The sequence below is a fragment of the Dermacentor albipictus genome, chromosome 5, assembly GCF_038994185.2.
Source record: "Dermacentor albipictus isolate Rhodes 1998 colony chromosome 5, USDA_Dalb.pri_finalv2, whole genome shotgun sequence".
Taxonomy (NCBI): Eukaryota; Metazoa; Arthropoda; class Arachnida; order Ixodida; family Ixodidae; genus Dermacentor; species Dermacentor albipictus.
This window is the reverse complement of record NC_091825.1, coordinates 165,267,003-165,280,894: the sequence shown is the minus strand read 5'-3', so window position 1 is coordinate 165,280,894 and position 13,892 is coordinate 165,267,003. Positions and strand designations below refer to the sequence as shown.

General features: G+C 43.7%; 1 protein-coding gene across 1 annotated transcript in view; it reads right to left on the bottom strand.

Moving 5' to 3' along the window:
• Positions 1 to 2,057: 2,057 nt before the first annotated feature.
• The window catches only part of LOC135917569 (uncharacterized), a 131,700-nt gene continuing 119,865 nt past the window's right edge, over positions 2,058 to 13,892 (bottom strand). Inside the window, exons 9-10 of the mRNA XM_065451123.2 lie at positions 7,749 to 8,015; positions 2,058 to 2,328 (exon numbers count right to left, since the gene is read on the bottom strand). Coding sequence (XP_065307195.1) covers positions 2,183 to 2,328; positions 7,749 to 8,015 — 413 coding nt within the window. The 3' untranslated portion in view covers positions 2,058 to 2,182. The remainder of the gene's footprint in view (positions 2,329 to 7,748; positions 8,016 to 13,892) is intronic.

Here is a 13,892-nt window from a genome sequence, read left to right as displayed (position 1 = left end):
AAGATGCGTTGTTGTGCAGGTTGGTTCGTTGTATTTGTAAAGATTGGATGCGCTTTGTAGACGATCACAAGGAAGAAGACGGGTCCCGTCTTCTTTCTTGTGATCGTCTACAAAGTGCATCAAATCTTTCCAATAACGGATATCAAGACAACTAGGGCAGTGAGCCCGTAACAGCTAGCAGTGAAAGAAAACAAACCGTAAAGCAATTATTGCAATTTTGCAGATGTGGTTAATAAATGCGTTTAAGTTGCTGATCATCTCAGCAAACACGTTTTTCAATTCGACAGCAGAATGACGTGGTGGTGCATGGAGGATACAACACTTTTCGACTGTTCCACCTTATTAGTGTACTAAGAGATCTGCTCATCAGTGCTTTCTTTCTGCCGTCCGGCAGCCAGTAAAGCAGAATGTGGCTTGGGAGGAAATGACAGGTAAAGAAAATAGAAGAAAGGGTATACAATTGAAGGGCGCCAAAAGGAACACTTACACAACTACTGAAAATTTCGTGCCTAGGTCAAATCCTTCACTTTAGTTCACGTATATGGCATTGCATGTTGTCTTTGTTACAGTGAATTTGATTTGCAAACATTACATTATGTTCTAGTGACTGCTCAGACTATTCAGTGAAAACTTTGTAATTGAGGACCACGGTATGCTGTCTGTCAGAATTATAGTGAAACACGTTTTTTAATGTAAATAAATATGAATACCGCACGCTTGTGTACACAGTTTAGGATGATAAAAAGAAGATGTGCTTAAATTTAATATGCTTGAAAGAGTAATTTACCTCCAGGATGAAGTTCTTTAAAGCGAGAGGGCAAATGATGGGCAGACCATGGTTAGAAATCTAAAGAAATGCAAGAAAAGAACTGCTTTTGTAATGGATTGCCGAAATACCCTATTTTAGCAAGACTCTCATGTAAGCAACGCACTTCTTGGTGCCCTGTTAACAGCTTTAATAGTTACCGTGCTTCCCTTCTATAGTTATAGATTTTTCTACAGAGACTTCACTATGTGTATATTGATTTTATGGAATTTTATTACTGAGCTTTATAAACAGATTGACCGCCGTTTCTGAATTGATATCTTTGTTTGTTTAAATTGCACGGCTGATGGGTCAATCAAAAAGAGCTAGTAGGCTAGCCTCATTTTGAAAGAAGAGTGACTTTAGCTTTATTTAGGGAGAAAGGGCCATGTCCCGTATGTTCTAAATTAATTAGATCAATTTTCCTCATGTCGCTATAAGGCACAAAAAAAAAGAAGAAAAGTCGGCAGCGTTCTTTTTTCCAGATTAATTAAATGAACGCTTCCTCTCCTCCGGGGCAGTATACTCTTAAACAAAATTGCGCCCTTAGGGTCATATCTAGCCACACAACATAATCGTCATCTGTCTTGTCCGCAATTCATTTATTTAACGCTGCGAGCCCGGTACTTCCAAGTCATGAACGGCATGCATGATTTCCGTATGACAGAGCATTCTCTACAGGAAAGTAGCGAGCGCAGTGTTTTCAAGGAAGGAAATGCAAGCAAGATAGATGACGATTATTGTTGTGTAGCAGATATACACCCCAAAGGGTGTACGTTTGTTTAAGAGTGTACTGACAACGCACAACCTACCTGTGGCTCTGTCCTATCTTTACTTTTTTTCGTGGTGCTCTTATGATAACGCTTGGAGGCTGGCGTCCGATTAAAGCCCCCGAGGGCAACTACGGAATAGTGGCAGGTCGAGTGGAACGCTTTGAAAGCCCCTGCTTTCTGGTTTCCTAGAAAATTTATACGTGTGAGCATGCATGTGCGAAATCGCTATAGCGTGGATTGGACGTCGCACTTCATGGAGTATAACTGCTGACGCTTCCTCGGGAACAAAACAAGAACTACAACATAAAACGGGGTGTTTGGAGAGACGTAAGCGAGATTCAGGTGTATATAATGCCAGATTTTGTGACCCTACAGCGTGAGCCGAATAATACTTTACCTGAATGTTGGTGGCAACATTGTGCACAGAATGGCACCTTTTCCTTCCCGTGTTCAAATTGTTCAGGCCAAAAGACGGCAGGTTGTTGCACAGAATGCTATTATTCGCTGTCAAGACAATGTGAATGAAACCACGATTCCAAGCTGGCAGACGTATATATGCTCTGTATTTAACAGATAAGTGAAATCAATTCTCCTGCTCTGTCAGTCAAATTCCGCTGTTTTGGCCGCTTTGACAACGCTCAATGTAGGCCATCTTAACAGAGTTCCGTAAATATTTTCCGTTATTAGTCTGTGGGATGCTGTCCAGGAACTCAAGGCCACCATGCAGGTGCTTGTGATGGGCCAGTCGACCTGAAATATCGCAAGCAGACATCGTGTAAATTCAAGCGTTGAAATCACAGTGAGAAATATATCTGAAGACGCGCCCTATTACCTACTACATCTAGGTACATAATTGCCAGGTCACTATAAAGAAGAAAGCATTTTGTACCGGATAAGCTGCGCAACAAAGAAACAAATACACAATGCACCATCTGAATAATACTGTTATAATTAAATTGCTTTTTTATGTTTTAATGACGCAATTGCCTGAGCTAAAGTGATAAATCCAACTGTACCGGTTACACGGGGAAAGGTTACCATGCACACTTTGAAAACAGCGAAAAAATATTTTGGTGGAGTAATTTTCGAAATTATTCCTTTTATTTTAGTGGTGGAAAGGAACAAAATGAAGATCTTCTTTAGCTGAAAATACGCAAAAACAGCTTGATATGTACCCACGCGTATGTTGGCTGCCTATGGGGTTACGCGTATTCGGTATTTTCTTTTTCTTGGTTCTTTCTGCGTATTATAGGTCGGTGGGTGGGAAGTGGAAGATGAGATTTTAATGAAGAGAAATGAGGAGAGATATTTAATGTAGATGTATCTATGGACGTATTAACTGTTGCAACTGCATTCAAGCATTTAACTGTTTCTTACTAGACGCAATTTGTAGTGATGAGGCGTCATTGTGTCAACCAGCGGCTTAGAGAGCATTCTAACAATTGGCGCCAAAAACAAGGCAACATGGCCCTTTACTGTAGCGTGTGGCTGCACACAAGCCCTTCAAACATGCAAGGTCATAGGAAGTTATCGCAGCACTTATGTTCGCCTGATCGCCGAGGCGTACGTGCATAAACAAAGAGGTGATACTTTTGTCATCACCCCATCCTTAGGTCTAAGTAAAAAAGAGATCAGTTACGTTGAAATCGCATATGTAATCAGCGTGCGTGATTCTGCACATGATTGATGATTTGTTAGCTGTTTTTGGTGCGAAATCTTTCCTCCGTGCCCGTTTCATCCTGCGGAAATGCTTCTTGCTGACACCTGTCGGCTTTTTTCACGGTTTCCCATATTTATTATTGCTTCATCCCAATAAACCTCACAGTTGTTGACCAGCACTTGTGGTGCGTAGAATGAACTGCCGTCTTGCCTTGACGCTGTTTTCCCTTTCCAGACAAGTAGCAATACCAGTGCGTATTAGTAGTACGTATTACGTATTAGTATACGTATTAAGCAACAATACCATATGCATTGCGTAGTCACGTACAGGAAGTATGCGTGTATATTTTATTTTCATAAAGACTCCATAGCTAGCCTAATCCTTAACAAGAAAGACGGAAAAACACCAGCCAAGAACGATGTCAGCCGAGGAGACACAATCGCTCCAATGCTATTAACTACATGCTTAGGAGAAGTATTAAAGCTATACGGCTGGGCAGTATTAGGAGTGACAAGCAATGACGAATATCTCAGCAACCTACAGTTTACAGATTACATTGTCCTGTTCACCAACGGTGATTTGCAGAAACTGATTGATAGTCTAGCCATTTTGGTAACAAGTGGGTGATTCAAAGGCAAGAAATAGAAACCTTTCATCATGAGGAACTCTCCCGCACGTCCGTGCAGTCAATAACAACTCAGGACGATTAGTTTTGTTTCCATTTTTTCCAATTACCGGGAAAATGTGGAAGAGCAGGAGGAGAACACGTAGACAGAAAAACAAGGTGGTTATTCGGTGTAAACACAAGCCAGTTACTCTGTGCTGGGGAAAGAGGTAAATGGAATAGAAGATGATATAATGAAACAAGGGATAAAAAATAGAGGCAGAAAAACAGGCAGCAACGTACACCATCGGTTGCACAATTCGCAAGCACATAAGAAAAGGAGGCGCGTATTTAGGTCGCAAGTAGTGAAATCTAACCACACCTGTGTCCTAGGACATTTTTCTCCGTGAAAAGACAACCGTGCAGTTTGTCAGGCGTGGTCGCCAGCACTTTCTTGCCACACTTTGACGAGGAAAGTCACAGAAGAGGTGTTTGATCATATCCCCTCTGTGCAGTTTAAATGTAGAGGAGTTTAGTTAACTACGTCTTAGATAAGCCATAAGGTAATCAATGTGAGCAGTTTTTGCACATGCGTTTTTATCATATTGCCTCTCCTCCTTGTTTCCTTGAAAATATCAGAAGCATTTTTTTCGAAATGAGTCAAATCCACTTAGACGGAATTTGAGGAAAACGACATACTTTGTTGTTGGATTGAAATGCAACGCATCCAGGCGATTATGTAATATGTATCATACGTGAGATAGAGGAGCTTGACAGCAACAAGTTATGAAAAAATTATTTCTGCACATTTAACCAATTTTAGTATGTAAATTTGAGATTTGACTTTTCGCTTACGGTACGATGTCATTCCACTAGAAAAGCCATTAGAACACTGCCAATCAGGGGCAGTGATGTGCTTCATGAACACTGGGAACAATATTTTCAGAGAGCATATTCGTCTGCTTGAAAGCACATAGAGCCTGCTTTGTAGTCTATCACAGGGTCTTTTTCTTGAGCTCCATTGAAGGCTGTAACCAAATAAGGAACACAGCTTGCAGTTAGACTACGACATCAACTCGGTAATATGATGTGGAAAGCAGTCTCCTATTGGGCCAGTGGATTCGGCTCATTTTGATCAGTACATCGGCAAGATCTGACTCACTTTTCATCCAAAAACAATTTTTGAACTAGGTTCGATAACCTAATTTGACCCATTTGGTTATAATACCTTTTCAAGAGGAAAAGTGCTAGTTTCTTTTCTCATTACGGCTCTATCTTTCATAGTTTCGGTTGGTGCATTTGGATCATTTAGAAAAAAAAACACTTGTCTGTCCAATGTATCATCTCTAACTCGGTGTACAGGGCAAGCAGTTTGGTGAAATAACTAGAACACATGAAAATCTGTGTGAGACAAAACATATTTTAATAATACTTTTAGAAAAATTATGTGAGAGTAAACGGTTCTTCTGGTTTAGTCATCCACTGGATGCACTGTAATGGTCTTGCACGGGTGACATTTCTGACTTCAAAACCTACTCTGCAAGGCGTTCCGCGTGTTCCTGTTGACAATGTGCGTCACGTAGGGTGGGTAATCAGTTTATCTGCAGGGTTCGTGGAGACATGTCCTTTCCTAAAGTTGTTTTGGCTATTCGGGGAATAGTGACCAAAAGGAGTTCTCACCCACCACAAAAATAATGTCGCAGTTTCACCCGAAAGGCGAAGCATCGATTGAGATAGCAAATTAGTAGACAGTTACATGAAGTAAGGATAGTAGTTATATCGGCTGTATAAACTTGAAAACATTTGCTTACTAACTGAATTAACAAGTATGGTGTAAAACATGGTGTCAAACATTAACAAGCACGGTGGCAAACATGAACATATCATACTCGATGACCGCGGACAGTCGCTGTGAAAACGCTGGCGTGAGCAAGCGCAGCAGCAGCAGCGAGCGAAGTGACATTCGTGCTGTATCGCTTCAACGCAAACAGCGCCGAGAAAAGAGCCCGCACAAAGGTATGAGCCGTCTGTAGATCGCTTTCAAGATACGGCACGCGCGACCGCGTGCCGACGGGCAAAGTAGGCATTTGCTGGCGGAGTCAAAACCGCCCCCCCTCCCCCTTCCTCCGACGTAGCCACCCTACTGTCCTGCGTTTCTCGAGCGAGATTGAGCTGCGATCATCAATTCCCCTTGCCCCCGGTCACGAAATGCATAGTTGTTGCTGGAACACAACACCGCCTCCTTCCCTTCCATTCCCCACGGCCTTTCACTCGACGGAAGGCGACGCGCTTGCTCTCCGATTTGCTCCCTCGCGCTTGCAAGGTAGAGCCGCGATCGTCGGCTTCTCTCGCGTGCTTTCACTCACACATACACAATACGGCGCGCGGCGGCGGTTATTGCCCTTATACTTTATACGGGACATCACGGCGACGACGACGGCAAAAACGCTTTTGGAGTATTCATATAATTGCCATCGGAATACAGCAAACACAAAAATAAAGAAATGTATCATAGTTTCTACCCAAATATGAAGCATATGTTGCGGTAGCAAACTATTAGTCAAATATATGAAGTAAGGACAGTAGTTGTGTTGGCTGTATACACTGGTAAACATTCGCTTACTCAATAAATTGAGCGTGGTTTCACGCCTGCACAGGCAAACATGGGCACATCTCTCTCGATGACTGCGGGCACTAGCTTTTCGAAGGCTGGGGTTAGGAAGAGTCGCAGGAGCAGCCCTTGCAGCGAATTGCCCTTCGGAAGGCCTCTCGCTTGAACACGAAGCAAGCTGTGCGCCTAGGCTTTCTACCCACCTTAGATTACTTTCAAGATAGGGTCCTCGCGGCCATGCTAAAGCGCAGCCAGAACCCCCCCTTCTTGTTCCTAGCGCGCGATGAAAGACGGCACACCTCCTCCCTGCCTTCAACCTGTGCGCTCGCGAGATGTAGCCACCACACTCTAAGAACAGTTGTGCCCTTTGGAGTGTATATTGACCAAACAAAAATAATCATCTCTCTTGCTTGCGTTTACTTTCTTCAAAACACTGGGCTCCTTACTTTCCTGTCGAGAATGCTCTGTCAACGCGCATGCCATTCCTGACTTGGAAGTACCGGGCTCGCAGCGTTAAAGAAACGAAATGCGGGCAACACAGAGGTTGATTATCGTTGTGTGTCAAATATACACCCTAAGGGGTGCAACTATTTTTAGAGTGCACCCTTCTCGGCTAAACCTCGCACGTTTTCGCTCACACCGATAGAATACGACGCGCGGAAGCGATCTTATTGCACTTGGATTTTATATCAAAAATCATTGCGATGGCGACGGTGACCTCGAAAATTAGTCCGCGCAGTCCATGTAATTGCTGTTGCAATAAAAGCACTTTGGCCAGCAACGTTTACCATTAATCTTGTTTGACAATCTGTTAATCACAACCTATACTTCTGCTTAACATCTCAGAGCGTGTGTGTATTGATCTGTTTCGTATGATGCGCTCTCGTAATTAGAGTTATATTTGTCTTTCTTGCAAAACATATGTTTGCCTCTTTGGTTTTGCACCTAAAGCCTTTGTATTCTTAACATGCTCTTTACAGGCTCGCTTCTAATCATCAACTTCTTTATGCCAGTAGCCAAACATTTTTCATTATTTCGATCGTTTCGATATTATGTGGGACTTTTTTATGTGTGTATTATTTCTATTTGTGCCATGCCATTGACAGTAGGTTTGTATATCTTTATAGGAGGTCTCAATCCCAATATAATCATAGACGGCGGGACTTCTGCATATCACATACTGAAATTCAATAGTTTTGAACTAATAAAATTCTGATTCTCATTCGCTTGGGCAGAACACACAGTGCGATTCGACGCTTAAATCGTTGTTTGGCAAAAGGGCGTTGCACGCTTACCGGCGATGAGTTGCTTCAACCTTTCTGCTTCCTGCTGTTCTTCCAGCGGATCCACAGGGCGGCACCGGTGCACAACGAATGCGCGGACAGCCTCTCCATACTGTGGGTGGGGAATCCCAACCACAATCACATGCTTGACCGCTGGGTCGGCAGCCAGTAGCTCTTCCAACTCGGCTGGAGATACCTGCTGGTCCATGCACTTTATGAGTTCCTTGAACCGACCGCTCAAGAACAAGCAACCGTCGGCCGTGTAGTAGCCCCTGTCTCCTGCGGGGAAAGGTTCAGCAATGGGAACATTCCGTATTCTCTTCAATGAACAGTTGACATGCCTAGCAATTGGCCACTTCCGTGTAGGCTGATTTAAGCATTTTCTGTGCCGATTTATTCGTTTGCTTCCCATAATTTCAGCCACAACGAGACCAACGCAGGCGGAAGTCGTATAGGCAATTTTACACAAAGAAAATGCACACCTCCTAACGCACATTAGCGAAGAAAAGCCCCGCTTGGTATTGCAAGAAAAATTTAGTGCCCTTCCACTCTGTGAAGAAGAATAACCAGGGAAGCTGTATTGGGGTGGCTATAATGACAGCTATATTTATATGGTTTTGCTATATTGAGTGAATAAAGACACACGTAACTTCGTGCTTGTTATCGTCTTTATTTTGTCTTATTCGTTAACACATTGACCATAGCTTTGTGGTCGCTGTGGTACACCATGATCGGTCGTACTGCTATGCTACACACGTTCTTGGCAAAGGTTAAATATATACGCCACCGGATACGCGTGGTCGGCGCATTGACGTCCCTGCAGCGCTCAATTTCAAATCGTTGCAACAGGAAGGCAACATTCCACTTGCTGTCGTCACGGTGAGAGCTAGTAGAGGGTACTTGCCCAAGTGCACGCGCCCTTTCCTAGCCTTTCTACGACGAACAAAAGAGCGAGATAATATTCTACAGTTCGTCCCCTCACCCTCCTTCTTCTGTCTCCCTTTACACTTGCCTGCGTGAAGAAAGAATACATTGAGAAAGACCGCCGTGACTCATCACATCATGCGGAAACAGTTGGACTGATCGTTCCGGCGCATAGTTTTTGTCATCTCAAACACATTTATTTCCAGCTCCTAGCCATAGACAGCTTCGCTGTAAAAAAGTATGCTGATAAAACTTCCATAGCTTGTTTCATTCTGCAAATATTCTTACAGTATCGAACATAGCATACAATCGACTATAGTGCCTGCTCGAGATAGCTTTTATGTATGCGCCAGAGGAATTGCCCAAACTAAAGGGGCTCTGTAACACTTTTCTACCTGATCATAGAATGGCCTCACTGTTAAATGACGTCATCTTACGAATCCCTTGCCACAAACATTTTTCGAATCGTTCAACTACATGTGAAGTTATCGCACTAACATGTCGCTTTTTCCGTCTTTTTGTCTCCACTGGTGCGCTGGCAGCTAGACAGAGGAGCAGTAAAGAGGGCAAAGCCTCGGCGAAAAGTTGAGTGCAAAGGCGGCGAAACAGCTCGTCGTGGCAGCCCGTGGTGGCCGTAGTAGACGAAGCACGCAGCACACCGCCGACATCGCGGAGGCCACGCACAGCTGACGCGGTTACACGCAGTAGAAAGATGAAATGGCTTTTCTGTCCATTGGAAATCGTAGACATATACATTTTCCATATTTTATCTCAAAATTGGCACTTATGTATCAATGAGAAAGCTCTAGCCATCACAAAATCCGACTTGTGTTGATGTTTCATGAAGGTTAATAAGGGATAAAAGTGTCGTATTGCTGGATTTCGAATATCTCATTACTTGATATCAGGGAAGAAAAATGAGAACTTCAATGGGCGATTGTAAAGGCCGTGTACGAGTTTATTGTGAATGGATGTTTATTTAGCGATACTCCGTGATGCCCACAAAACAATTTACTCAGCTCTTTGTGTCCTAAGTGCGTAGATAAATCGTTGGTAGCTGAATTATAGGCATGCCTGTGTTGCACTAACGTAATGCGTTTCTAGGCCTGCGTCATCCAAGAATTTTGTGGTGAAGTCAAATAGCCTCTGCTTATTCAAGAATCGCACAGCTTTCCTCTGCACCTTTTCTAGTTTTGACATATTTGGTCGATGTGTGTGGAAGCCAGATGATGTTGGTGTATCTAAGACAGCGTCAACAAAAGTTGTGTAAGTTCTTGGTCTGGTGTGCTTCGCAGCAAGACGTAAGCATTGTCTAAGAAAAAATGTTTGCGTAAGGCGACTGAGGTATTGTTATCGATGTTTAAGTTCCTTGAGAGTTCGGAAATTAGTGTCAAACATATAGGTTGAAATTGTGAGCTTTATCGAGAGCGTCGGGAAATTGCGATGGCTTCTTTAGAGCACAGCTCTCAGGTGCCTGTTCCTGCGTCAAGCATCAGCGTCCCTCGGGTCGTACCGCGTAACCAAACGGACGAGCACAGCGAAAGATGAAAGTGAACGCGGAGCGCAGTGGCCGATGAAAGAAGAGAGTGCAAGGATGAAAGTTGAGGAGGAGGCTACAGTGAAAGCATGCAGCCTAAAGTGAAAGAGAAGCGGATGGGAGACGGCCTGCGCATGCGCTGAATTGCCGGAGGGCACGTCATCCGCAGCCGCGTGGGCGATCTCATCTGGGCTTTCGAGGGGGGGGGTCAGGGTGGTGTGAGGTGTGGAGGGATACGCTCGTCCGCGGCAGCAGCGTGTGTGACGGGTATCACTGCTCCTGCAAGGGGCGATGGCTGGCGGCTACGAGTAAGGCTCGATGTGACGCTGGCTTTGGTGTGGTCGCCGCTGACACTGGTGGCCCGATATGCCCTCGACGAAGGGCCGCTCTCGTCGTTGGTGGAACGAAAGCGTGAGAAAAAAAGCGTAGGGCCGCGCAATACGGGCTGTGCGGCGACGATGGTTACAATATGGCGCCAGACTAGCGCGCGTCGTCCTTATTGAAACAAATATCTGCATGATGTCTGTCTGCGGCGGCTGCTGTGAATCGCACCCAAGCGTGACCCACGAGCTGCCTCGCGCGATCTCCCGATTAGCGAGGCAGCTCGTGGGTCACGCTTGGGTCCGCCGCAGACAGACATCATGATCTCCCGATTAGCGAGGCATTCGCGCCACACTTCGCTCCGCCTGTAACGTGCCGCGCAAGACAGATTGTCCACGCCAGCGATGCTACTCACAGCGTTCTCTTCCTTCTATAAACCGCGTAACTATATAATCATAACACAAAATATTGACGCGCGAAATGAAAACACGTATAGAGCTGTCCTCAAATTTCGCATTGGGGAGTTTCGTAATCGTCGGCAATTTTTGTGTTGTGAAAGACATACGCAAGTATTTAGTAGTGTTATGTGCATTATCCGTTCTTGCACCAATTGGACACCAAGTCAAGTATCCTGTTGAATAAAAAATGGTCTTCATAATTCCTCATTTCCTTCGAAGGAACTTACGCGCAAAATCTAATGTCACTTTCAATGCAGCCTATTACGGTAGCACAATATCCTTCCACTCGTTTGGTTTTAGCTAGCTATCATCACGCTGCTAGCGTCGCAGGACTGAAAACTCATCTTCCCTGCCTAGCTAGTCGTAGAATGGAGTCACACATTTGTCGTTTTCATAGAGTGTATTTTCGACAACCCTGCTCTTCGTTTATTGTTTGTACTTCCAGCAAAATTTCACTCATACTGGTTTGGTCAGCCCCATAAAGAGAGCATACCATATTTTTCAACGAATGCGGGCTCACACTCATTTGTACTCAGAATCGCAAGGGAGTGGAATCCCTTACCCGCCTTCATAACGAACTTATAGTTGATCCAAGGTGTCTTAAAATGGGCTAACAAGCCTGCGGCAAAAATACTGTACGAATGGTAATTCATAGTCAGTTCTTTGCTATGTATGCCTCTCCCTTATGTAACGTATTTATACCCTGAGTGTAGCGCAGACAAACAAACAAGCAATCAAACAAAAACAAAATAAATAAATTAAATAAATTTATAATAAAATAAAAATAATAATTCAGTGTTGTGAGTAATGTCGCCAATAAAACTGAAATGTAGCCACGGGCCCAGCACAGACGCTTCAGGCACTCTTGAAGAGACCGCTGAAGTTTTGGAATGGATGCTACCGACAATGGCATACAATGTTCTATGCAATAAGACGTATTTGACCCAGTTTTTAGCGCCCGCTAGAACTAATAATGAATATTTTGTCCATTTCAGCAACGAGGACTTGGATGTCCTTACTACTAATGAAGGATTGAAGACTACCCCGATGCCATGCGTCCTCTTTTGTTCTTCCTTTTTTTCTCTCGAACAATCTTCTAAAATATCACCGCAACAGCGAGAGCAGTGCCGCCTCTTACGATGGGCGACTGAAAAAGGTGGACGTTAACAACGTTTTTAACAACTTGCAATGTTTCCATAATTGCTTCGTTTATTAGTCCATTTCGGGGATATGCTCATAATAAAAAATTCAAATGCATTCGTCATAAAGTCATCCACAGAAAATAAATTCCTAGACTAGTAAACGTTTTGTAATATGAAACCCCAAGAAGGGCTAAAAATTTTACTGGCATTTCATTAGATGCACTCTACAGTGTCCAACGGAGGCATGTTGTAAAACGTTATTTGGAATGCCAATGTAAATCGCAAATTGAATCTCTTCGAATAGAAGGGTTTCACGATGTTCAAAGCATGTACATGAGCAGCAAGCTTACCGGTGCCATCATAACTGTTGACATCGCCGTTTTCGTGCTGTGTTCAGGTTGATGACAGCATTGAGATGAATATGAAAGAGAATTCTATTTAGGGATAATTCAAGTGGTTTTTTAAGGGAAGTTTGGGGATGCATCTCCTTAACGCTCCTACTGTAAAATCCCTTCATTCTCAACTCCTCCTTTTAAATTGAGGTATAAATGGGCTTCTCGCGGTTAAGACGCAGCATGCTTTTTAGCATAGTTGCCGTCCACCTGCTAGTTACTACTACTACCAACATGCTTTATGTCAGCGGGGGTATAGTGAAATTAATCTCGAAATTGTTTATTGGTGCTAGCCTCAGGTTTTCTCGTAATGTGACTTGATTTCACGACTTCAACTCCGCTCATGCAATATCCATGTTCCGCAAGGCAAATAAATGGTAATAAAACTAGTCCAATATATTAAATTGTATAACTTTAACATGCCAATTTATCACATATGTAACGTTTGCTTGACGTAACAGTTCTGCGGAAACCCGCAACGTGGAGGAAAGTAATTAATAAAGGGAAAATGAGACATCCACCCAATCGTAGAAATTGCTATAAAGGAATACCATACAGGTTCCTCGAAAGAAAAGCCTCGCAGTTGAGGAAAAATTTGTCCTGGTCCGGGACTCGAACCCGGGGCCACCGCCTTACTGGGGCAGCCGCTCTACCATCTGAGTTAAGCAGGCGGCTAGCAGATGGCCGGGCGAAGTCGAATTTGTCGACAACTTGCAGCATAGGCAAGTATTTGACGTAATAATTCTGCGTTATTGCTATGCTAGCCACTTGGTTAGCTCAGATGGTAGAGCGACTGCCCCGGAAAGGCAGTGGTCCCAGGTTTGAGGAACCCGTATGGGTTTCCCTTGTAGCAATTGCTACGATTGCGTGGATGTCTCATTGTCCCTTTATTACTAACGTCTGCCTGTTAAAACAAGCAACTTTTTTAGACCAAATTGCGCTGTGTTTACGAGCTAAATAATACACCTGTACGCAAAAAAAGGCAGAGAAGGAAATGCAGCCTATTTTGTCTGAAGCAAGGAAGTAAAACTTAAAACAGGATAAGTACTTTCATAAATAGAAACCAACGGAACAATTATCCTAACAGTGCTTTAGCGAGAAGGAATTGAGAAGGACATTGCGACTCTTCTGCGCACGCTTTCTTTTCATTTATGCAGGTTTACTGGGTGATCTCACAAGAAACGCATAAACGGAACCAGCGGCCAGGATAAGTCAATATACTCATTCGCCCTATTCATAACAGTGAAGGTGATTTTTTTCTCGGTCATGTTAGGAGTGAACAAAGGAAGCATTTATTGTGATAATGAGATATACAGGGTGTCACAGTTAACTTTCGCCAGAGCTTAAAAATGTGCCGGTTCACTCGATTACGACGGGACCAA